Source organism: Glycine soja, chromosome 5 (genome assembly GCF_004193775.1).
Source record: "Glycine soja cultivar W05 chromosome 5, ASM419377v2, whole genome shotgun sequence".
Taxonomy (NCBI): Eukaryota; Viridiplantae; Streptophyta; class Magnoliopsida; order Fabales; family Fabaceae; genus Glycine; species Glycine soja.
Genome location: NC_041006.1, coordinates 5,760,733 through 5,784,040, shown reverse-complemented (window position 1 = coordinate 5,784,040; position 23,308 = coordinate 5,760,733). Strand labels below are relative to the sequence as shown.

General features: G+C 31.9%; 2 protein-coding genes across 2 annotated transcripts; both read left to right on the top strand.

Moving 5' to 3' along the window:
- Positions 1–664: 664 nt before the first annotated feature.
- On the top strand, positions 665–6,151 carry LOC114412187. The gene is made up of 4 exons (XM_028375997.1): positions 665–2,216; positions 3,819–3,965; positions 4,621–4,737; positions 5,025–6,151. Exons 1-4 carry the CDS (start codon positions 777–779, stop codon positions 5,649–5,651), a joined length of 2,331 nt encoding a protein of 776 aa, XP_028231798.1. The 5' UTR covers positions 665–776; the 3' UTR covers positions 5,652–6,151.
- Positions 6,152–9,563: 3,412 nt separating this feature from the next.
- Positions 9,564–11,962, top strand: LOC114412188 (transcription factor MYB114-like). Its single transcript, XM_028375998.1, has 3 exons — positions 9,564–9,771; positions 9,880–10,009; positions 11,461–11,962. The coding sequence occupies exons 1-3, from the start codon at positions 9,627–9,629 to the stop codon at positions 11,789–11,791; spliced, it is 606 nt and encodes a 201-aa protein (XP_028231799.1). The 5' UTR covers positions 9,564–9,626; the 3' UTR covers positions 11,792–11,962.
- The last annotated feature ends 11,346 nt before the right edge of the window (positions 11,963–23,308 follow it).

The following is a 23,308-nucleotide window of genomic DNA, read 5'->3' as shown; positions in this document are numbered from 1 at the left end:
CAATAGGCAAGATAGCACATACCATTAATTGTTCTGAAATAATAACGAATGACACAAAATGATTTCTTCTTTCAATTCACCTAACAAACAATAACCACTAATTTGATTCAATAACAAAAATAACTATACTAATCTTATCATACATTTATATCTTAATCCTTCTAGTGGATTGAGTCTCTTCAGGATATGAATTCAGAAATTCAGAAATCTATGACAACAATTGAATCAAGATAAATATTATGGGTCCAAGGATATAGGGATCAACTCAACACATCATTAAAGGCTTATAACAATATAATCCAACATTTGACTTTGAAATAGATAAATAACACATACACACTTAAATGCTTCTGGTTTAGGTCTCCTAACGCAAGGACCGATCTAGACATGAACAATATCCTTATCCCTACTCCCTTTTATACACAATATTTTTATAATTATAGATAAAAGACAACTAACTATATATTTTTTTTCTTTCTTACAAGACAAGTTTAATCAACAAACAATTAAGCAAGATAAAGAAACACAGTAGCAGCATTAGTAGTCGACGCGGTAGCTTTCTTTTATGTAAACAGAAAACGGCCCCACCGATGCACACAAAGACGCCTATTTCGTCGCCACGAAGACACCCTCTCCTCTTAAAAGGGCGCCATTTGCCTTTATCTTTATCATTTGAAAAAACTTTTCCAACACACTATCACTCACTAACAACACTTGATTCATTCAAAAACCAAACATTTCATTTTCTCCGCAACCCTAAAACCCTAAACCGCGCCATGCCCCTTCATTCCTCCTCCTTCGATTCCCTCTCCAAATCCCAGGACCTATCCTCCGCCATCCAATCCGCCACCACCCCCTCCCAAATCGCATCCGCGTGCGCCTCCATCGACTCCTTCCTGCACTCGCACTCACCGGATCAGTCCCGCCACTTCTTCTCCCTCGCCTTCCCAACCCTAATCTCCAAGCTCTTCGGCTTCGACGACCCCTCCAATGCCTGGATCCACCACCGCCACTCCGGCGACCTCGCCCAAACCCTATTCTCCCTCCTCTCCCCCGCCGGCAACCTCGCCGCCGCCATCGCCGCCGTCGACCGCCTCTCCCTTATCAAATACGTCTTCCCCGCCGAACGCCTCCCTCACTGGACCCGCTCCTTCCTCTCCGACACCGATTCTCGCTCCCTCTCCGATCTCTGCCCCTCCCTCTTCAAACCCTCACCTTCCCCTTCTCAAATCCAACTCAACGTTTTTGAATACTTTTTCTTCTGGTTCGCCTACTACCCCGTCTCGAAAGCCAAAAACGACAACTCCGACTGCGTTTCGGTTAACAAAAGAGTTATGAAATTTAGGTTAGATTGGACTAATACTTGGACCTCCTCCATTCCCGGCTTCTCCGCCACCGCCTCCAAGCGCTGCTGTTCCTCCGAGGGAAAGCAGCCTCACTACGACTTGTACACGCGCCTCCTCTGCGCGTACCTACGCGCTTTTGTTCCCTCTTATGATCTTATCGCGCACCAGCCCTACCGGACTTCGATTCTCCACTACGGCTCCGGCTACGACGGTTCTGTTGCGGCGCGGGCCGAGTTCGTGGTCAACGCGCTTATCCACTTCTGGCTCGTGGACAACGATTTCTCGCCGCTGCCGGCGAGTGTTTGCCGGAGCCTCGGGGTTTCGTTTGCGGTGGGGGAGGCGCCTCCGCCGCCGGGGCTGGGGGAGGTGGTGAGGCTGTTTGTGAGGTACTTGAATTTGAGCACCGTCGCCGCGTTTCGCGAGAATGGTGGTGGTGAGTGTTGGAGTCCGAGGTGGAGGGCTGTGGAGGGTGCAAAGAGCAAGGATTTGGGGTCTTTAGGCTCTGTTCGTTCGCTTGGGTGTTGGAACTTCTGTGTGCAGAGGCCTCTGTATAGGTATCTGTTGAGGACGTTCTTGTTTTGCCCTATGGCGGCTTCGGTTAAGAATGTGTCTCAGGTGTTGTCGGTTTGGGTTGGTTACTTGGAGCCTTGGACCATGAACGTGGACGAGTTTTCGAATATGGATGAAGTTAATGGCGAGAAGAAGGAAAATTCTGTGCCTGCAAGTACGGGAGATGGGTTTTCGCCGCGGTGGCAGGATTATGTTCTCTCTAATTATCTCTACTACAGTTCCTTGGTCATGCATTTCATTGGGTTTGCTCACAGGTTTCTTCACAGTGATGTTGAAATAGTAGTCCAGATGGTGCTCAAGGTATGTTTCTTAACCATGGTTTTACTTTTATTACCCTCTTTTGTACACTGTTTTTAAATGTAGGTAATTTACCTGTTTTACTTGCTAAATGTATGTTGGGGACTGCTTTATGGTGGATATTAGTATGGGATTTGGCTCTTCTAAAGTGAGCAACTCATTTTACATGATTAAGTAAGTGATCTTAGTCATTGATAAGGAAATAGATGTTGATATTGTGTGTCCCTATATAATAAATCATCGGTGTGACAAAATATCAATTGTTGTTTGTCTCATCAACAACTAATATTGCTTTACCACTATTTACTTTAGAAGAGTCAAATCATTTGGTGCATGTTTGTTTTCCCGTTGGGTTTGCTGCTGCATAGCGCACATTATGAGGAAATCCAACAGTCGTTCGCAGAAGCAGGGGAGGATCTGTTGGCGAATGTCCTTTTGCAGCCTTCCCAGCAGATTTCCAAATGTACCCTTAGATTGTCACTTAAGATGTTTTGTTTTACTTAGAATGTGTTGTTGAAACTGGAACTGAACATGAATGTTATTCTCTTAATTTGTGTACACAAAGATTGTGAAAAGCGTAGGAATACTGTGGGCATTTAAATGTGGCTATTGGATGATGTCAATGTGGATTTCAGTTGTCTTTCTCTATTGTTTCAATGGTGTCACTGACTAGCAGTGACATGCATTGGGAAAACCCAGCCATATGACCTGGGAATTCATTCTTGAAAGAAAAGGAGGATACTTGTGTGGGTGCCTTCCTGCAATTTTTGCTTCCAAAGGATCACTTGTCTTTCAGTCTATCTATAAAACATGAATTATTCATATATGTATCCATGGAATTTGTTGGGCATAATTTGATCATCTGCCTGTGATGCATTATCCTGCACATTTCAAACCACATTCACATATATACATTTTATTGGGTTTGTTTAATAGTTTGCAATAATATCCACTGATTGGTTAACTGCTGAAAAGGATTTTAGGTAATATTTTGTAGACGAGTTAGAATGACAGGGAACATAACATATGAATATTTTGCATGGTGCATTTCAAAACTACAACGTAGTGTAAAGCAGTACATGAACTTAAAAAGTTGTGCATAGTGGTTTCATTAAAGAGTGTGGAACCATAGCTCACGACAGAATCAGTCCGTTGTATTCTGTTCTGTGCACTTCATTCACCCAATGCTGCCAGGTAGTCCCGTTATGTTCCAATACTGACTTGGGGGAAAAAGAGATTATTCTTGAAAGGATACTTGATTTAATTAGTTTGATCTTTGTAGAACTGTACTTCACATGTTTTAATTTTTTATTTTTTTTTAGTTTTAGATTTTATCCACATTGAAACCTCAAATTCACCTTAGGCACATTATTTTCCTTGCATGCTAGGACAAATTTTACATTGTTATTTGCTGTTCATGTTATAGACCTATCTGTATGCCTTTTTGTTTAATAAAAAATCAATTCTTTGTAATGACTCATTTGTCATTCCTGTTATAAATATTATGTTCTTGTGGTTGTAACTTTCTGAGGGATCTTATAACTATAAGAGACCTTTTGAGGTTTAGCTTAATAGACTTCTTACCTTTTAACCTGTATTTACCAGGTGTTAGACACCTTGACATCATCTAAAGAGATCATTGACCTTTTGAAGACTGTGGATTCCCTTTTTCATTCCAAACAAGCAGGGTCAGGCAAACCAATGCTGAATAACTTGTACAGATATGTTCCTATTATTTGTGAACAGTTGCAGGTAATTCTCTTCTGATTTTACAGTTTTCCCAATTTCATTGCTCTTTGGATTTAATTGTTATTATTAGCAATTTTGCATTATAATATATCTTTGCATCCTCAAAGTTGATTCTATACCAAATACTAGTTATCCATTTTCTTTATCTTTCTCATTTTTGTTAGAGATGAGTGTAAAATCATTCATGTGCCTTCACCTACTGACTTAAGCTTTTGAGATATTTGGTTTAGAATGTGGTATTATAGCCTCTATGATGGTGTGGTCTACAGTTCAATATTTGCAGCCCATCATTCTGTCAGTAAAAAAGTTGAATTTTAGCACAATGTAGGTGGACTTGTGCAGTATCCATGCTTCAAGTCTAAAAGGCTCTTGAATGGAGTGTGTTAGAGATTATTATGTAACCAACCATTTATGTGACTGCACCAAACATAATAACATATGTTTTTGTGGCTATTTGTTCATAAGTCAACACTTTTTGTTGGTTGTATGTTATATGTATTGATGTTTCATGACTCTATTCTTTACACTTGTTGGTCAATTTGTTATTTTGTTCCATAGCGGGTTTAGGTGATTGATTAAATGCTTTTGCACCAAACATGTACTTGGCATGACCTAATATCTATATTTTTTTTTTTATTAAAACTACTGGTTGTTTCAGGACTGGGAGGATGGCTTATGTGAGACTGATGCTGACGGCTCTTTTTTGCACGAGAATTGGAACAAAGATTTGCGACTTTTTGCTGATGGGGAGGATGGTGGACAACAGCTCCTTCAGGTCTTATATCTTTTCATGTTACTGTAATTTGTGTTTCTAAATTCTAACTATGGTATAACTACACAATCAATCATTTGGCATAGCCATAGCGATGTTTTCATACCATATCAATGATATCATATTCATGTCTTGTTTGGTATTTTGTGCTTTTTAGTTTGGGCCAACTATGTAAAGATTGGTGACAGAGCACTACATAGGCAGAGTTGTCTTTCTAACTATAGTGATCATTATATAATATATAATGTATAGATTATTATCTTCTCATTTCATTTTTTTTGTCACTGCAGTTATTTATACTGCGTGCTGAAGCTGAATTACAAGCTATATCTGGTGATAATCTTGTACCCAGCCTTCAATGCTTAGATTCATTGAAGGCAAAATTGGGGTGTTTATTTGATGGAAACACTGTTATAAAGTCATCATCAACCTGTCCTGATTCAGTGCCACATCAACAATCTCGTGATGAGATATTCAAACCTAGAAGAGCTGGCAATCATGCATTTGCAGATGTTAAATACAAAGGTGACTGGATGAGACGTCCCATTTCCAATGATGAAATTGCATGGCTTGCAAAAATGCTCATTCGGTTGTCTGATTGGTTGAATGAGAGTCTTGGACTAAATCAGGCAGAGAGCAGTCAAGTAAGCTCTGCAGTTTCTTACGTGGAGGTATCGGCTGATGTTGCCCATATATGTGGACCTTCCGAAGCCCTGAAGTTCTTCTTATGTACCATTGGTTCTTGGTTTCTCTTCCTGGGTGCTGCTTCTCTGGGTTGCATGCGAAAATATGGTCTGAGGGTGAACTTAAGGATACTGGCCTCCAAGAAGGTTGTGATGGTTTTTGTTTTATATATTGTTTTTAGCATATTGAAAAAACTCATTCGATCAGTCAGTGGCATGTGGGGAAGAATATAGATTGAATAGAATATACAAAGTGTATAGAGATTTGGAAATTACAAAGAGAATTTTGTTCCTATCAAGGTATTGTGCGCAGGGTGATTCTGTTGTGTAATTAGCAGTGTTGTGGTAACCAACAAAAAATTGCTAGTCCACCCCATTTTGCTCACTGGGAGTGCAGTAATGGAAATAGTTTATTGCAGCCGCTCTGTACTAGTTATCTCGTTCGACAAGGTCTAAACTCAGCTCAGCTAATGTAAGAAATTTAGTTGGGTGAGATGGGGTGCGTGAAGCAAAAAAGGAGGTGCAGGATGTAATTCCCTATGACTTGTAAAGACCTTTGTTGGTGGGCTATTTGAATGAAAGAACTGAATAGGAAATGAACCTGTGTAAAATTATTTAGTGTCTATTTTAAGTTTCAGTTTACCATGGTGTCCGCACAAAATGTTAACAAAAACAAAATTATAATTTATTTTTTTATGTAATAACATCAGGATACTATAAAATTGACATTGTGATATTTCTCGTTCAAGAAATCACGTCCTTTCTCGATGCCTTTGTGAAACCTCAGTTATATATATACGCTATAATAATAATATGACCAATTATTTTATTGAAGATTCTATAAAAGTATTTAATAATAATAGTAACCATAACAATAATACTCAAATATTGTAATTGTCGTAGCTCACCTTTTTTTAAATTTAAAATAAGAGTATATAAATAAAAAAATTAAGCGAATGGTTGTAATTGTATATATGTTAAAATTTATTATATCCAATTTGCACTTTTATCTTTAGAAAAATTTAATTAAGTCTTTTATGTTTTAAAAGTTAGTCAAAATGATCATTTTGAAACAATGGTCATTTATTTGAAACATAATTTTAACACAATTTTATTTTATTTTTAATTCTAGATGTAAAACTTGATCCCATTAGATTCATTCATGTACATGTGAAAATTATATAATCCAATTGATATTTAAATCATTGTACTATTTACATGATAAGCTTCTAGTATATTTTGAAAATTATATGAATATTATGAAAATAGCATGAAAAATGAATTCAATGAATAATCAAATGTTGATCATGATAGATAATAACTTATTTTCTATTATTTGTAAATAATTTTCATATTACACTGTTTATTTTTACCATTATACTATTTACATGATTTATTCTAGTATATTAACATTATATTTCAATATGTTTTAACCATTACATTAATTATCTACTGAAGAGTATATTATTTTTATCTTATTTAAAATTTGATTAAAAATATTTAAAGATACAGTATAAGAATAATAATAGGATGCATAATATGAAAAAATATATAAAATTGAAACAAAACAATGTAATCAAAATAATTGATCCATAAAAAAAATCACAAGAGTTTAACATTAATTAAAATAAACTAAAATTATAAATATATCAAAATATATTTTTATCAATAAAACAATTTTTTTTATAAAACTATTATATATATATATATTTATATTTATTAGCATGTTACTTTATATCAATATACATTTATTATTTATTAGCTACTTCAATATATAATTTTATTAAATAATTATGATTCACTCAACAAAGCAAAATATGTCAAAAAAAAAAAAATGTTAGAGATTACGAGCATGTTTAGTTTTCAACCGAGTAGTTCCAAATGTATGTTTAAAAAATAAATAGAAATAGAGTCTCTTGTTTAATTTCCTGCTGGATCTAATTGTAAACTGGGTTTTGTTTAAGTTTATTTTTTTTGTTCAGCCTGGGTTTTGTTTTAGTTATATCTTAAAACTCAATTTGAAAGGAAAGGAAGCAGAAGATTAATCTTGCAAACTCAACTTATTAAATGAAATTCATTCAAACTTATAATTGAAAACTCTAATCCATTCGTGTACTATATTATGGTTATCATCTTTATCATTTCTTTTAAGTTGTTTCTAACCGTGGCAGGTGGAGCATCCATCACGCACAACACAGTGAACTGTTTGAGTTACATAAGCAAGCAGGTGCTGGCAGGCCGTGCAATGAGAATCTGCTAGAAACTGCCAACACCTAATAGGGACCAAACACTGATTTCTCATTAACTCAAATATGGACCATAATAATAATGTTGTGACAACCTCGTGAATTGCGGACGACTGAGGAACAAGGAATCTCACTAGAGAAATGTTCACAAAGTCACAACTAAAAGTCTAAAACCCTAACTCATTTATCCAAATTGGTAAAAAAAAAAAAGTTAAATCCAAGCAATTATTGAACTTTTTGATCTATTATGCATTTGTTACACAACAATCACTTAGAGGAAGGACAATGGGCAGGTGAAATTAAGGTTTGAGGCTTGGAAAGATTTAGTGTTGCGCATATTTTACAAGAGATATTTACTTGAACATATTAAAACTCGTCAAGTGATCGAAAATGAAACATATTTATTGGATTATCTTTTGAAGCAATCTTTTCAATTTGAACTTCTTTAAATTCTATTACATCTCTAATAAAGTAATATCTGATATCAATGTGTTTGATATTTTCATGGTACACATGATGATTTATCAAATGTATAACACTTTGGTTAACACGATGACTAGTTTTACAATTTTAAGAAATTTTTAATTCGCCAATCATTCTCTTTTAGCTAAATAGCTTCCTTAAGACCTTAAGTATTCCTTTTGCAAAACAATATAATCTACTTCATTTGTAGATAGACCTATCACATGTTATAACTTTATAAGTTTGCTTTTCAATAAATAGTGGTTCCATACAAGGAAAACACATAACCTATAGATTTCCTAGTATCCACATGAGCTTGACTCATATTCGGTATAAAATCGACTAACGTTATGTGCCAAATTTGGTTTACTACAAACCGTATCATATATGATGCTTTCTACTCTATTAGCATACAGAATACAGTTTATCTTGCACTTTTCTTCTTCGATGTTACGAGCTTTTGTGTTTGAAATCTTTATTCATACATGTCTGATGTGCACTATTAGTTGTTTTTGGTATGTTCTGACGTGATAATTAGCTAAGAGGTGAAGTGAATCACAAATGGTAATTCAAATAAGCACTATGAAAATTAAGTAGAGGGAAAAACACGCGAAGATAGAACCTGAGGAAAGAAGAAAAGAGAACACTTATTGAAGTCAACTTTTTAGTTTTCTATTAATATTAATTAGATATTTTTAAAATCAATGTTTCTATTATCTAGTCCTTTTATATGATATGTATTTATATATTAACGACGTAATCTCTTCCATTTATCGTTGATTCATCATTAATGAATAAATCAATACGTATTTATTAAACTCATTCTTTATTATTCTTAACACATTTTTGTTTTCAAATCATTTTTAACCGTGCATATATAAAATCTTGTGAAAGTGAACAACCAAATAAATAGGTATATGTGATAGCCTTCAAAAAGAAAAATAAAAATAAAAAAACCAAGTACGTAAGATACTCATTATCGAGTGAGACTAACAATAACTCACCAAATAATCAAAAGACGTTCCAACGTCGCTGTAACACATTCTTCTTTCATATAGTAAAAGAAATCAATATGCATAAACTTTAAAATCAAATCATAAGCCAATCATCAAGCATTTAACTCGGTCGATTGAATAAGATAAGAGAATTATTTTAAATGATACTGTCTTTGATTCACATGCATAAAACAAAATTCACAAAGAATATTATTCTACTTTCTAGTCTGGAATATCAGTTACTGTAACTGGTGGTTGGAGCTTCCAATTTTCTCTGACCATTCCGTTATGCTATAACACGAAGGGTAGATACGTGAATCACTCACCGACACTTCAACCTCAACACGTCCTATTCACCTTAATTATTTCATGTTTTTAACAGCTTCCTAATATAAATAGGCCAACCCAACATTTTCATCGATCATACTCTCAAGTCTCAACTCAACAACCCCAAAAAGCCTTATTATTAAGTTAATATTATTATTATTATTATTATTATCATCATCATGGCACCAAGGGTTAATGATGGAACAATAACAAGCAAGAGAGCAATGAACAGAGGAGCATGGACCCCAGAGGAGGACAGAAAGCTAGCCCAGTGCATTGAAATTCATGGTCCAAAGAGGTGGAAGACTGTTGCAATCAAATCAGGTTAACTTGAAAAGTTTTGAAATATATAGCTTAAAAGTTGAAACATCAAAGCAAGTGCTATATATATAGCTGCAATTTTTAACCTGCTTTTGCATGATGCTTTGGCAGGTTTAAATAGATGTGGGAAGAGTTGCAGGCTGAGATGGTTGAATTATCTGAGACCCAATATCAAGAGGGGAAATATATCAGATGAAGAAGAGGATTTGATACTTAGGCTTCACAGACTTTTGGGAAACAGGTTTGTCATCATCATACAATTCTAGTGATAAGAATTAAAGTGAAACTCATTCTCTTATCTGTAAGTAGAGTTATTATTTACATCTATCATATTACTTATTATTACTACATCGATTACTTTCTCTTTATTTTTTTTTTCTCTGTCTCTCTTTTATCTACTCCACACACTCTAAAATGGAATAATGTAGCTAGGTACCCGTGATCCTTGTAAATAATGTAATCTTATGAAGACAGATACAAAAAGAGAAATCCAACTCGTGCATGTTATTAACCAAAGAAGAAATTAAAAAAAGAAATGTAAAATGAAATATCATATGAAGAGATAAAATAAATAATGTCACAAAAAGTATAGTATAAATAATGAGAAATGTCATATCTTTTTGCAAATTTTTCGAGAAATATTTTTTTATCAATAAAATGTAAAATGTAAAATCTTCTTAATTATTATTTTGTAAAAATTATTATTATAAAATTAAATATATTTAATATCTTAAAAATATAAAATACATTCTTATATAAATGAAATTCAAAATAATGTAAAGAATTTAAAATCATTCATTAATAATATAAGAGAAAATGTACACCAACAAAATATAAGGGAAAATGCATGAAATTAATGAGTCATACTTAATATAGTAGCCTAATTAGAGTATATGTGTGGAGAGTGGAGACCCACGTTATACAACTGCCTCCATATCAAAGTTTGACGGTCTGAGTAATATATTTTTATATCCTATTTACAAATGTTTCATTATTATTTGTTTTTATTTTTATGATAATATATCACTTATTGTATTACGTTTTTTCACTTCTATTTCTTTCTTTCTTTTTTGGTGCATTAAGATTTAAGACTTTTTTTTTGGGTGCATATTTCTTTCTTTCTCTAGCATTGAATCATCCATGTAACGTACTATTCTTTCTATTCCTTCAAAAAGAAAACGTACTATTCTTTCTTTACTCTTTAGATAACTAATAAAAGAAAATTATTGTAACTTGACTACAACAATTTTATTTAAATTAAAATATGATAATTCTTTTTCAACAAAACTTTCAAGAAATTAAAAACTAACAATAATATGACATGACGATGATAACAAACCACTATACACATCAATTATACTACGAAAAATAAAGAAACAAAAAATATAAGTAATTTATTTATAATTATGTTTCATTTAACATATATTGTCGTATATGGATTTCATTTTATTTTTAAAAATTATCTTATGTATGTATTAATGATGAAACTTTACTGAAGATATTAGTCAGTCCTCCAACGGTTAACAAATACTAATATTGTTGATGGTGGCTCAAAAATGCTCCATATTCATGTTTTATATCCATACTTATGCAACATGGCAATGGATTTTATCGTAATTATTTTGTACATTTCTGTATCATAATCCTCATGAAGATTATAATGAGATAAAGGAGTTTTTTTTTTTTGTCTAGGTGGTCTTTGATAGCTGGGAGGCTTCCAGGACGAACAGATAATGAAATTAAGAATTATTGGAATTCTCATTTGTGCAAAAAAGTGAATCAGAAAGTGGAGAAACCAGAAAGTTCCACGAGACACGAAATTATTGGCCAGAATGATCAGAATGCTGGGGATAACCGTGCAATGTCAGAGAACGAGGTTGAAATTAATGAAAGTGGTAACTTAGATGTTAGTTTGGACGTGAACGAATTTTTCAACTTCTCTGAGGAATCCTTTGGGTTTGATTGGCTGAACAAGTACTTAGAACTTGACCAGATTCCTGAGAGCACAGAAAGATCTGAATGAGCATTTTGTACATCATTGGCTGCAATAAAGTTGCATATTCTGTGTGAAAGTAGTTGTTCTGCGTTCTAACTGATCATGTAGCAGAGTTGTTGTTAGTTGTTACATTGTCTGTGTTTCTAAGCCCGTTTGGTTAAACCTTACGTAAATTTGATGAGAAATCTGATAAAAGAATATTCTTTTTGGAAATAAATTAATCTAAAAATATGCTCCCAAGTAAGATTGCTCCATCACTCCACCTAAAATGAGTTTAGTTGAATTCGACTCGATTCGTTTATATTTAACTTAATTTGAATTTAAGATTAACTTATTTTTTTCGTTTGAACTTCAACCTCAGAAATAGTTTGGTTTAGCTTGTTAGATCGAATCATATAAACCAAAAGTTAAAATTTTTAAATATTATATATTTTAAATTTTCAATTTATCAATGAATTTTAGATAAAATGATTGTTTAATTTTTTTAAAAAGAAAAAAGTTGAATTTATTCTATTAGGTTTGTAGGACCACAAGTATGACAAAAAAAACATAATTACAACCTGCATAAAAAAATATCCCACCCACTAACAATGGTTGACACAAGTGATAATGACTTGCATTTCTTAACTAAATGATACAAGATTCAAATCCTTAGTTGCCCTTGAATATGCAATAAATTGTGTTGGAAGAAGAATATCACCTTATGTGTACTCACGATCCCCAATGAATATTAGTCAATGCTTCTAGCAAGAGTTACCTTGTACCAATACCATGGTCAATGAAAAAAAGTTACCCCACCCTAGATATATAAATAATAGAAAGTTTATTATATCGAGTTAATTCATAAATCAAATAAATCGAACTATACACAATTCAAGTTTGACTCATATATTTAATGAACTCAATTTTTAATTCAAGATCAACGCATTTGATTCATAAATAAAATTCAATAAGTTGATTATCAAAATAAGTTTCAAATTATTTTCGAGTTGATTCAATTCATTGTCACCCATAACTCCATGGCTTCTATTGAAACTGGTTATTTGTTTTATAATTTTAAAATAGTGGTTGTTACTCTTAAACTAAGTACAAAATAATTGTATACATATCATTTGACTACAATTTTATGTTACTTTATTCATTAATATAATGTGATAATAAAATAAATTCTTATCAGATGCATATTTTAGACTGGTTGTATATAAATTAAACTATTAAATAGAAAATTCACAAAGAAAAACTATTAAAGAAAATATTTAAGGAACTTTGGTTCTCAACTTCTCATCAAATATAATACGGAACTCGCGGAGCATTGCTGCTGCCTCCCATTGCTACTTAATCCACCAGAGCACTATGCTCCTCCGCAAACACCTCTTCTATCTCCATTGTCACACACGACTCTACTGACAACAATACCACATTAGGATTAATAATTTTTTTATTGAAGATTTTTAATGATTAATAGTTTTATTTAATTTTTAATTAACGTAATAACTTCATTATTCACAATTATTAGTTAATAATCTACCAAGGAACCAAAATTTTCAATTTATAAAATTAGAGTAACCAAATGTTACAATTAAAAATCAGGGGGACCAAAATCATGGATTCAGGAAACTAGGAGGATCAAAATTAGAATTTAACCTAAAAAATGGTGATTTATAACCATACAAAACGTTGTTGTTTTAATTTTTTTTTGAAATATTGGTCTTTGTAATTCAATTACGTTTTTAAGAGTCTAATTACTTTTTAATATGTTAGAATTATGATATTCCTTTTGTAATAGAACAATGGATAAAAAGAAGAGAAAAGACCTAGTAGATACCCCTTTAATATATATTAAAGTTCATAAGCCAAAGACTACATGAAATTTGAAGACAATTGAGCATTATATCCAACCATGCTTGGATGAAGTCTATAAAGGAGAATACAATGGAACCGCCCTCAAAGAAAGGGTGGAAAGTTATTATATCCCAATTTCATGGGAAATGTGAAAAGCAATATGACAACAGTCAACTGAAAAATAAGTGTGATAACTTTAAGAAAGAATGAGAAATATAGTACATGTTGTCAAATAGACGCGTTTGTGATGAGATGCTGGAAAGAATATTATAGATGAACTAGATGAATAGTGGGAGGAAAAGCAATTGATATGATGTTGTTAATGTGAAGTTGTAAGCTTTATTTTCCTTTGGTGTAATATTTGTGTTGATAAGTTGTATATGCATGCAAAATATTCTCACATGGAAATTCAAGCATTGATTGTATCTATGTAACTTCTAATTGATAGAAAACATATGATATGTACAGTTCCTCTTTTATTTTCTGACCACAACCATTAGCACAATATACTTTACTTTAGATACCATTATGTCATTGACCGTATGTCAAGTATCATATCCATATGCTTGTCTTTAACTCTTCACCATAGCTTCGGTAGACCTAATTTTTATAGGCTAAAAGTAAAAGGGATTTGCTAAAAATGTCATGAAGAAATGGTCATGTAAGTTAAAGACATGGTTGTTAATACTTGACATGGTTGAATTCTCCATATTTTCACAGCCATCCAATAATTAATGGAAAAATTGGTAACATCCACTCAAATATATCAATATAACCTTAACCTTTTTAGTAAATCCCCTTCATTTTTATTTTGTCTCAATCAATACTTGAACTCTCATAACTCCGCCTATGTCTTTTCATAGCCAGTCCCAAGTCCAAGTTAAGGAGAAGGGTTGGGTTAGGCCTTTGGCAACCAATGTAAAACTTGTTGTTATTCTTATCATGAGTACTTGAACTCTCATGACCAGGTACTAAAATGTGTACAACTAAATGGAACTCAAAGATGGATGCAATTCTACGTACTGCATCAACTAGAAATTCAGTCTTATTTTCCTTTCAACTCTTTGATGAGGTTTGGCCTTCTTCTTCTTCCTGTTGTTAGTTGACATTTGTTTTCCTAGGAAGTACTTAATATGTTGAAATTTTGCTCAAACCCAATACTTATTCCAACAGTATTACTAGTAACCCACCTAAAGATTCTTCACAATTCTCTAAACCTTCCGAAAAATATATGATTTGATATTTTTTAATTATAACAAATTAGTATGGAATTATGCCCATTATTACTCATTATTTTGTTTTCATATTTTGTAAACCTCATTCATTATAAATAAGAGAATTTCGTGTGATCCGATACACACAACAACAAATAATTCTTACATGATATTAGAGCAGGTTATTCTTAACTGAGGAATATCGAAAATCATGCTCCACCGGGAATAGTAGGTGAACCTCTTTGCTTGTCGTCCTACTTCTGGTGACCTATTTCCAAATTCTGGTGGACCTCTTTATTTGTCGTCCTTCTTTGGTTGATCTACATCGAGCCATTGATGACATCTTGAAAGAACCACCAGTGTGCATCCTTTTGTCACATCAAACATCCCCTGTTCCCAGTGCATGGCAGTGTGTTCGACCGCCATTTGCAGCGCCAAGTTCACCAAACTAAGGCTCATAAAGCCCAGTCCTCTTAAGGATGTTTTGTAATTATAGTCTCGACCTTTCCTTTTTCCTTCCACTTCAAGGCGCGCTTTGTTCACAGGTGAACAGTACCTGTCACCACTACGAGCCTTCATTAGCTATTGTTGAGCCATGTTTATCTAGCACAACAACACAACTGAACCATCTTTCATTTTTGTTGGTTTACCACATTTGTAACAAGCTTAATTCATATGACATATATTCTTCAACTTGAGGGAAATGTCAAATATATGATTTGATATATTTTAATTACAATTAGTATGAGATTATATCCATTATTATTTATTATTTTGTTTTCTTATTTTGTAAACCCCATTCACTATAACTAAGTATTTTGAATGGACAGAGATACACGCATGACACAATAATAAATAATTCTAAGACCTTCCACTAAATCTATACAATGACTTTCAAATCATGGATAATACCTGTCATTATTTTCATCTATGCCATTTGGATTTGACAATACTCATAAAAGTGTTGGGTAATCAATGCTTCCAGAAACAAAATAACTCACACCTACAAAGGATCGTGAGAACACACACAAAGATTATATTGTAGGAAAAATAATAACAAACACAAGAATTTAACATGGTTTGGCACCTCTTACCTACGTCCACGAAACCGCCTCAAAAATATTTTCACTATCACAAGAATGATTACAAGATTGTAACTCACCCCAAATAGTGTATCGCTCTCCAAACTTAAGTACCTCACTCAATGATTACAAAAAATGATAACACTCTCATACAAAGACAATTTTCTCTCAACAAAGTGACTTTGTTTCACAATCTCTCTTCTCACACACTCTCTCTTCATGTGTTGTGTTTCTCCACTAATTCTCTTCTCTATTTCTAGTGAAGATTCTCACCAACTATAATAAATAAGCTCTCTTGAAAGTTGAAATAAAAACAACTTCAAATGCATCCATTCAACTAAGATTCATCTAGTAAAATGCAATCTTTCGCTTTGCATTTAAGCCACCTAAACCTTAGTGATAAAATCTAATTCCCAATGTGCATGCACCTTATCTTTTGGCTTGAAACTCTACAAAAATGACAACCACTCAAATTTTTCATTAACTACCACATCCTTAATAATGTTGCTAATTCATAAGCAAAACAAAGTCCTTTATGCCTGAATTTTCCATATAGAGAGGACTTCCTGCATGCAGATATAACCTATCAACGCAACATATTACATCAAAGGAATATAAAACTTACAAATTCACATTAAAAAAATCATACCATTTGCTTTTTCTCCCACCATTCATTTGGTGCATATACAACATTTTTGCACTATCCCATCCCAAATTTGTCTCTGCAGCAAACAATTTATATTTCTCATTCTTTTTTAAAGTTATTTTACTTATTTTTTGAACCAATCCTTGTCATATTTACTTCTAATTTTCTTGTTAAATTGGGATATAATAGAATTTCACTATTTCTTTGAAAGAGAGGTTCTATTGCATTCTGCTTTATAACCTCATCAAAACATGCTTAGATAAAAAGCTCAGGTATCTTCAAATCCCGTGTTGCGGTGCCTTTGGCTTATGAGCTTCACTTTTTATTAAAGGGGCATCTACAATGTCTTTCCTCTTGTTACTCATTGTTCTATTACAAAAGAAATATTATAATTTTCTACTTTAAACTTATTTCAAATATTATCAAATTATTAAAATCATAATCAAACTATAAAAGATCAATATTTCAAAACCAATGAAAAGAACTACGATTTTTTGGTTATAAATCACAATTTCTCTCTTTCCTTGTTAACTTTGTCAACCATGAACAAAACATCAACGACATTTATGAGTGATGACAAAGCAAAGCCTTCTCTTTTTCTTCTGAAACTCAACCCATTAGTATTGCTACGCAATATAACAAAAAAAAAATTGCCACCAACAAATTGACTGGGTAGGATGATCATCACTGGGATATATTGCCATCCAAATAATGCAAAAAAAAAAAAGATGCCCCACTATAATAAAAACAAACAACTGGCTAGGATATCATCAGAGCGGTAATTAAAAACTTAAAGGCAACAAAAAATGGAAACACCATCAAAGCAATAAGTAACAATAAAAAAAATGAATGAGCTTCGAAAAGTGAAAGTAATAGTACCACACATAAAGCTTGAAAAGACCAACATTCACACTAGAAACAAGAAAGCAAGAATTTCTTGCTTCAACCCCAACCACATTAGACACATGAATCAAGTTAAGGGTAAGCCAACAATAATTCATTTAAGCAAAACCATACTTGCATTTGGATGCAGGGAACATCCCTTTAAGTGGGAAACAATAAATCAAACACTCCAAGTCAAGCAGTTCTCTAACACAAACAAGGTGATATTCATGGAAAAAGATTCTATACAAACTGACAGTTTCTTTTTTGCTTCGATTGAATAATTTAATGAATGGTCTTCAATGGTGTCTATGCTTAAACAAAAACAATCATCAATCCACAAAGTAGAATTTAAGGAGATTTAAAGGAAATAAGAAAGACTTAGCCTCCCTCAACGTAGAAGAGAAAACTATGTTGTAAGAATTGGATTATATTCTCAACAAAGTTTAACAATAATAACAACAGCAACAACAACATCTAGTCTCAAAATAAATAACTTATTAGAACTCTCAGAGATGATTTACCCTTATTTGATAACATGTTGATTTAGTGTGGTTATTAAAATTTATTAATTTTTTTACGATATTACAATGACATTAAAAGAGATAAATTTATTTATTTGTGGATCATCATTTTGCATATATTATTTTAAAAATAGTCCTTACAATTTTTTAATATTTTTTTCAACAAAATTGGGAGATTTTTTTCATATAAATTTAAATTTATTGAGGGATAAAATCAACTTTGTGGTGACTATGTTATCGCCTATAGATGATCCTATGTAGTCTGTTTGTTCTTTTGAGTTTTTTTTCATTTCATTGAGAAAAAAAAAATCAATTTGGGTATGAATAAACTTAACATTTATATTCTTGTGAAAATTCTTTAACAATTTATATAACACTTTATGCAATCACAAATATGCATACTCAACAATTTACATATTTATAAAAGTGAATTTATAGATAAATGTTACTTTTAGAAAATGCTTCCAATTGAGAATAGTTAGGATTAAGTAATTATATTCAAATTAATAATTTTAATTATCTAAAAATTATTATAAATGCTTTCTTAAAATTTTAACTTTTAGAACTATTATAGATAAATTTCCAATACTCAGAATAGTTGCATGCAGTAATTTGAAATTAAGTAATTTTAATTAATAGAAAATTGTTATAAACTTTTAAAAAATGTTATAAATGCTTAATTTAAATTGAGAACATGTGAAATTAAATGAATAAATTAATATTTACCAACTATCATTGTTTAAAAAATGTTAAAAAAATTCTTTGATTTTTTTATTAAATATTGAAAGTGATATATAATCAAATTTAACATAAATCAACATGAATATAATATCATATTTTGACTTTTAATAGTTTAAGAAATTTTACATTTTTTCAATTAATTCACTTAATTTTGTTTTCAATATTTATTTTATAGGATGTTAAATTAAGTTCTATATTGTGGACATTTGAATTGATTTTAGATTTTTTTCAATAATATAATTTTTTTAAAATAATATAATTTTGTATATACTTTAAAATAATTTCCCCTACAACCAGAAGTCAATTTGAAATGTTCCGCTAAAATTTACAACTACATAAGATACTAACACAATAACCAACTGTTACAGGCAATAGCAACAAGCACAAATAAACAAACAATTATCCTATGCATATAAATAATATATGTCCAAAGGTGCATGGAAACTAAATATTGAGTGTCTATTTTAATGGTCTTAACATGGAAACATTTTCAATATAGTTTGCAAATGAACTATTACAGGGAACTAGCTATAAAAGAAAAAAACTACTTCCAACACTGTATTAGGCAATTAATTAAAAAAAACACATGATCTAACTGTAGAGTTTCAAGCCAAAAGATAAGGTGCATGCACATTGGAAATTGAATTTTTATCACTAAGGTTTAGGTGGCTTAAATCTAAAGTAAAAGATTGTATTTTACTAGATGAGCCTTAGTTGAATGGATATATTAGAAATTGTTTTTGTTTCAACTTTCAAGAGAACTTATTTATTATAGCGGATAGTAATCTTCACTATAAATAGAAAAAAGAATTAGTGAAGAAACACAACACATGAAGAGAGAGTGTGTGAGAAGAGAGATTGCGAAACAAAGTCACTTTGTTGAGAGAAAAATGTCTTTGTGTGAGAGTGTTATCATTTCTTGTAACCATTGAGTGGGGTACTCGGGTTTGTAGAGTGATACACTATTTGAGGTGAGTTACAATCTTGTAATCATTTTTGTGATTGTGAAATACTTTTTGAGACGATTCTGTGGACGCAGGCAAGAGATGTCGAACCACGTTAAATTCTTGTGTTGGTTATTATTTTTCTACGGAGTAATCTTTGTGTGTGTTCTTACAATTCTTTGTGGGTGTGGGTAATTTTATTTGAGGAAGCATTGATTACCCAATAATGGTATTAGAGCTATGGTCGGGAACACACAAAGGTTCGAGATACCGTTGTTTGACGGAAAAAAAAAATTTATGATTTGGCTGAGTACTATTCAAAACCTTTTGGTGCAGTAAGGTCTTGATCAAGCGTTAGAAGATGAAAGGTCGGCTTCTACAAATGAAACCGAGTGGACTAAGATTCAAAGGAGGGTTGTTAGCACGATTCGTTTAGCCCTTTCTCCTGAGATAAAACACGTGTTGAAGGAGACAACACCGAAGTCCTTGTGGGACAAGCTCGAGAATATCTATGCGTCAAAGTCGCTAACCAATCGCCTTTATTTGAAGATAAAGTTGTATCAACTCAAAATGGAGATAGGAGGAGATCTCCATGACCACACAACAATTTCAATCAGCTAGTAAGTCAACTGTTGAATGCAGAGGATAAACTCTCTAATGAGGAGCAGACACTGTTGTTGTTTGCCTCACTACCAAGGTCCTTCAAAGCTTTGATTCAAATGTTGCTTGTGGGAAGATCAACTTTGAATTTGGATGATGTAACTGTCGCTCTTAGAGAAAATGAAAGAATGACGAGAACTGAAAATGTTGATGATGAAAATAATGCAATAGCTGTGGTGGAATCTGAGCGAGAGAGGAATCATTCAAGGAGACATGATGGTCCAAGAGGAAGATCAAAATCGCTATCGCGTCCACAACGAGATATGAGTAACATTCAATGTTACTATTATGGTGAGAATGGTCATGCACAAGTGAAGTGTAAACAAATGAAGAAGGACTTGAAGAAATTAAGAGATATGAATAAAGATGGCGCCAACTCTCAAGCTAATGTAGTAAAAAGTGTTAAAGATGAAGATGATGTGTTTTTGGCAACAAATGATGAGGTTGCTAAAATAAAATGGGAGATGGATTTTGCTGCCTTAAAACACATTTGCAAAAATCGAGAGATGTTTGATACTTTAAAAACCGATGGAGAATTCAACCATTTCAAGTTAGGGAATGGTGAAAAAATGAAGGTTGAAGGCATAGGGAGCGTGAAGATGAAGCTCCATGATGGTGTTATTCAAACTTTCTCAAATGTGAGGTTTGTACCTTTTGTTGTTGTCAATATGATTTTTATGGGGGAGATGACATCACAAGGGTACAAATATGTTGGTTCAAAGTCGGGATGCAAAGTGTACAAGGGGATACTTTGTGTTGTGATGACAAAAAAATGAAGATAATCTTTGCTATTTGGATGGTCAAGTCTTGAAGAGGAACCATGATAGAAAAGTGAAGAAGAAAGTGAAGTTTTTTAATGTTGTAGAAGTGTTGGGAGATACTTCCGTTAGAGGGGGAGTTTGTTCACTCTAAAATTAATTGAAGGATGTTTCTTTTTTGGCTTGAGGGGGAGAATTGTAGAGTTTCAAGCCAAAATATAAGGTGCATGCACATTGGAAATTGAATTTTTATCACTAAGATGTAGGTGGCTTAAATGCAAAGTGGAAGATTGCATTTTACTAGATGAACTTTAGGTTAATGGATGCATTGAAAGTTGTTTTTGTTTCAATTTTCAAGAGAGTTTATTTATTATAGTTGGTAGCAATCTTCACTATAAATAGAGAAAAGAATTAATGGAGAAACACAACACATGAAGAAAGTGTGTGAGAAGAGAGATTGGGAAACAAAGTCACTTTGTTGAGGGAAAAATGTCTTAGTGTGAGAGTGTTATTATTTCTTGTAACCATTGAGTGAGTTACTCGGGTTTGTAGAGTGATACACTATTTGGGGTGAGTTACAATCTTGTAATCATTTTTGTGATAGTGAAATACTTTTTGAGACAATTTCGTGGACGTAGGCAAAAGGTGTCGAACCACGTTAAATTCTTGTGTTTGTTATTATTTTTCTATGGTGCAATCTTTGTGTGTGTTCTCACAATCCTTTTTGGGTGTTGGTAATTTTATTTGAGGAAGTGTTGATTACCCAACACTAACATGAAAGCATATTATCATAATAAATATAAAAGGGGTCTAGTTCAATTGGTTGAACAGAATGTGAGTTTCTGACTTTGTCGTTGATTCCTAAGGATAAAAAAATATATTAGCATAAAAAATGTAATATCATTGTAATCATATTAAAATATGTCAAAAATAGATGAATGTCAAATTTTATATTTCTCGACTCTAATTCATATTAATTAATGTGAAAATTATTAGTCAAGTTTTCATTTTTTTAGGAGATTTAAATATCAGTGCAATCCTATTAAAATATGTTGAAAATAGAAATAAGTAGAAATTTATTAAGCATGAGACTAAGAGAGAGATATATGAGTGAGAGATCGAGCATGCGTTGTACCATAAATTTAATAAAACTAACATAAATTTAGGTTAGAACCATAAACGATCATAAATTTACATAAGCCAAATTAAAGAAACAAAAACCTAAAGAATTGAAGAATAGGAGAAAAGGAAAAGAGAGAAATCCTTACTACAACAAAAGGTGGGGGGACGAGGTGGGGGCCTAGTGCAAAGGTGCGATTTTGGTGACAAGGACTATGGTTGTCAAGGATTTTTGTAGGTTTCGAGAAGTAATGATATTTGTACTTTCTGTTATTACTTGAATAAACATCACAAAAGGTAACGACATAAGAAAGAAATAACTATTTTATGATTTACTCATATTAATCATTTTTTATATATAATTAAAACATATTTTTTATAAACTAATAATTATAAAATATAGTATATATTTTTGTTATTAAAATTTATTTTTAGAACTTTGTATATATCTAATTAAATTAGATACAAATGCAAATACATTTTATAAAGATAACATTTTTAAAAATAAATATTTATATAAATCAAAATAATGTATATGAACATTTTTTACTATGTCAATATATCTTTTAAATGTTTATATACACATATACTAATATATCTATATATAAATTTTAAAATAATTAAAAAATACATTAAAAGTATAAATTATAAATTTAACGCTGGTACAATACACAAGTTATTACACTAATATTTTAGAAAATCATCTCATTGTTTTTTATCTTTCTAAAGTACCATAGAATTAGTCTATGATGTCATATTTCTTCATCACTAATTTATTTAAATTATCTTACCCCTCTCATCTTAGATTTATGAAATGTATTATTATTAATTATTTCAGAATAATAATTTATGATTATTCCTTCTCTTATCATGAAGATGACAACTATTTTTCTTTGATTTATAAATATTTATCGTTTTTCAATAAATAAAGTATTAAATTTTATCAAAGACATGTAATATATACTACTACTTTTGATACAAAATACATATATATTATTAATTTATTTTTTGTCTTTTTATGACAAATGATTGTAATCATAAAATTGACAACTTAAATTTGACCCGACTATTTAAAAAATAAAAAAAAAAATTGTGTAATGAGAAGTATATTTATAAAATTAAATAATGGAAA

Excerpts from the sequence above, each read along its gene's own strand:
- LOC114412188 (XM_028375998.1), top strand. The coding sequence starts at position 9,627 with ATGGCACCAAGGGTTAATGATGGAACAATAACAAGCAAGAGAGCAATG. Across the intron at positions 9,772-9,879 it reads GACTGTTGCAATCAAATCAG|GTTTAAATAGATGTGGGAAG; the intron begins GTTAACTTGAAA and ends ATGCTTTGGCAG. Across the intron at positions 10,010-11,460 it reads CACAGACTTTTGGGAAACAG|GTGGTCTTTGATAGCTGGGA; the intron begins GTTTGTCATCAT and ends TTTTTTGTCTAG.
- LOC114412187 (XM_028375997.1), top strand. The coding sequence starts at position 777 with ATGCCCCTTCATTCCTCCTCCTTCGATTCCCTCTCCAAATCCCAGGAC. Across the intron at positions 3,966-4,620 it reads TTATTTGTGAACAGTTGCAG|GACTGGGAGGATGGCTTATG; the intron begins GTAATTCTCTTC and ends TGGTTGTTTCAG. Across the intron at positions 4,738-5,024 it reads GTGGACAACAGCTCCTTCAG|TTATTTATACTGCGTGCTGA; the intron begins GTCTTATATCTT and ends TTGTCACTGCAG.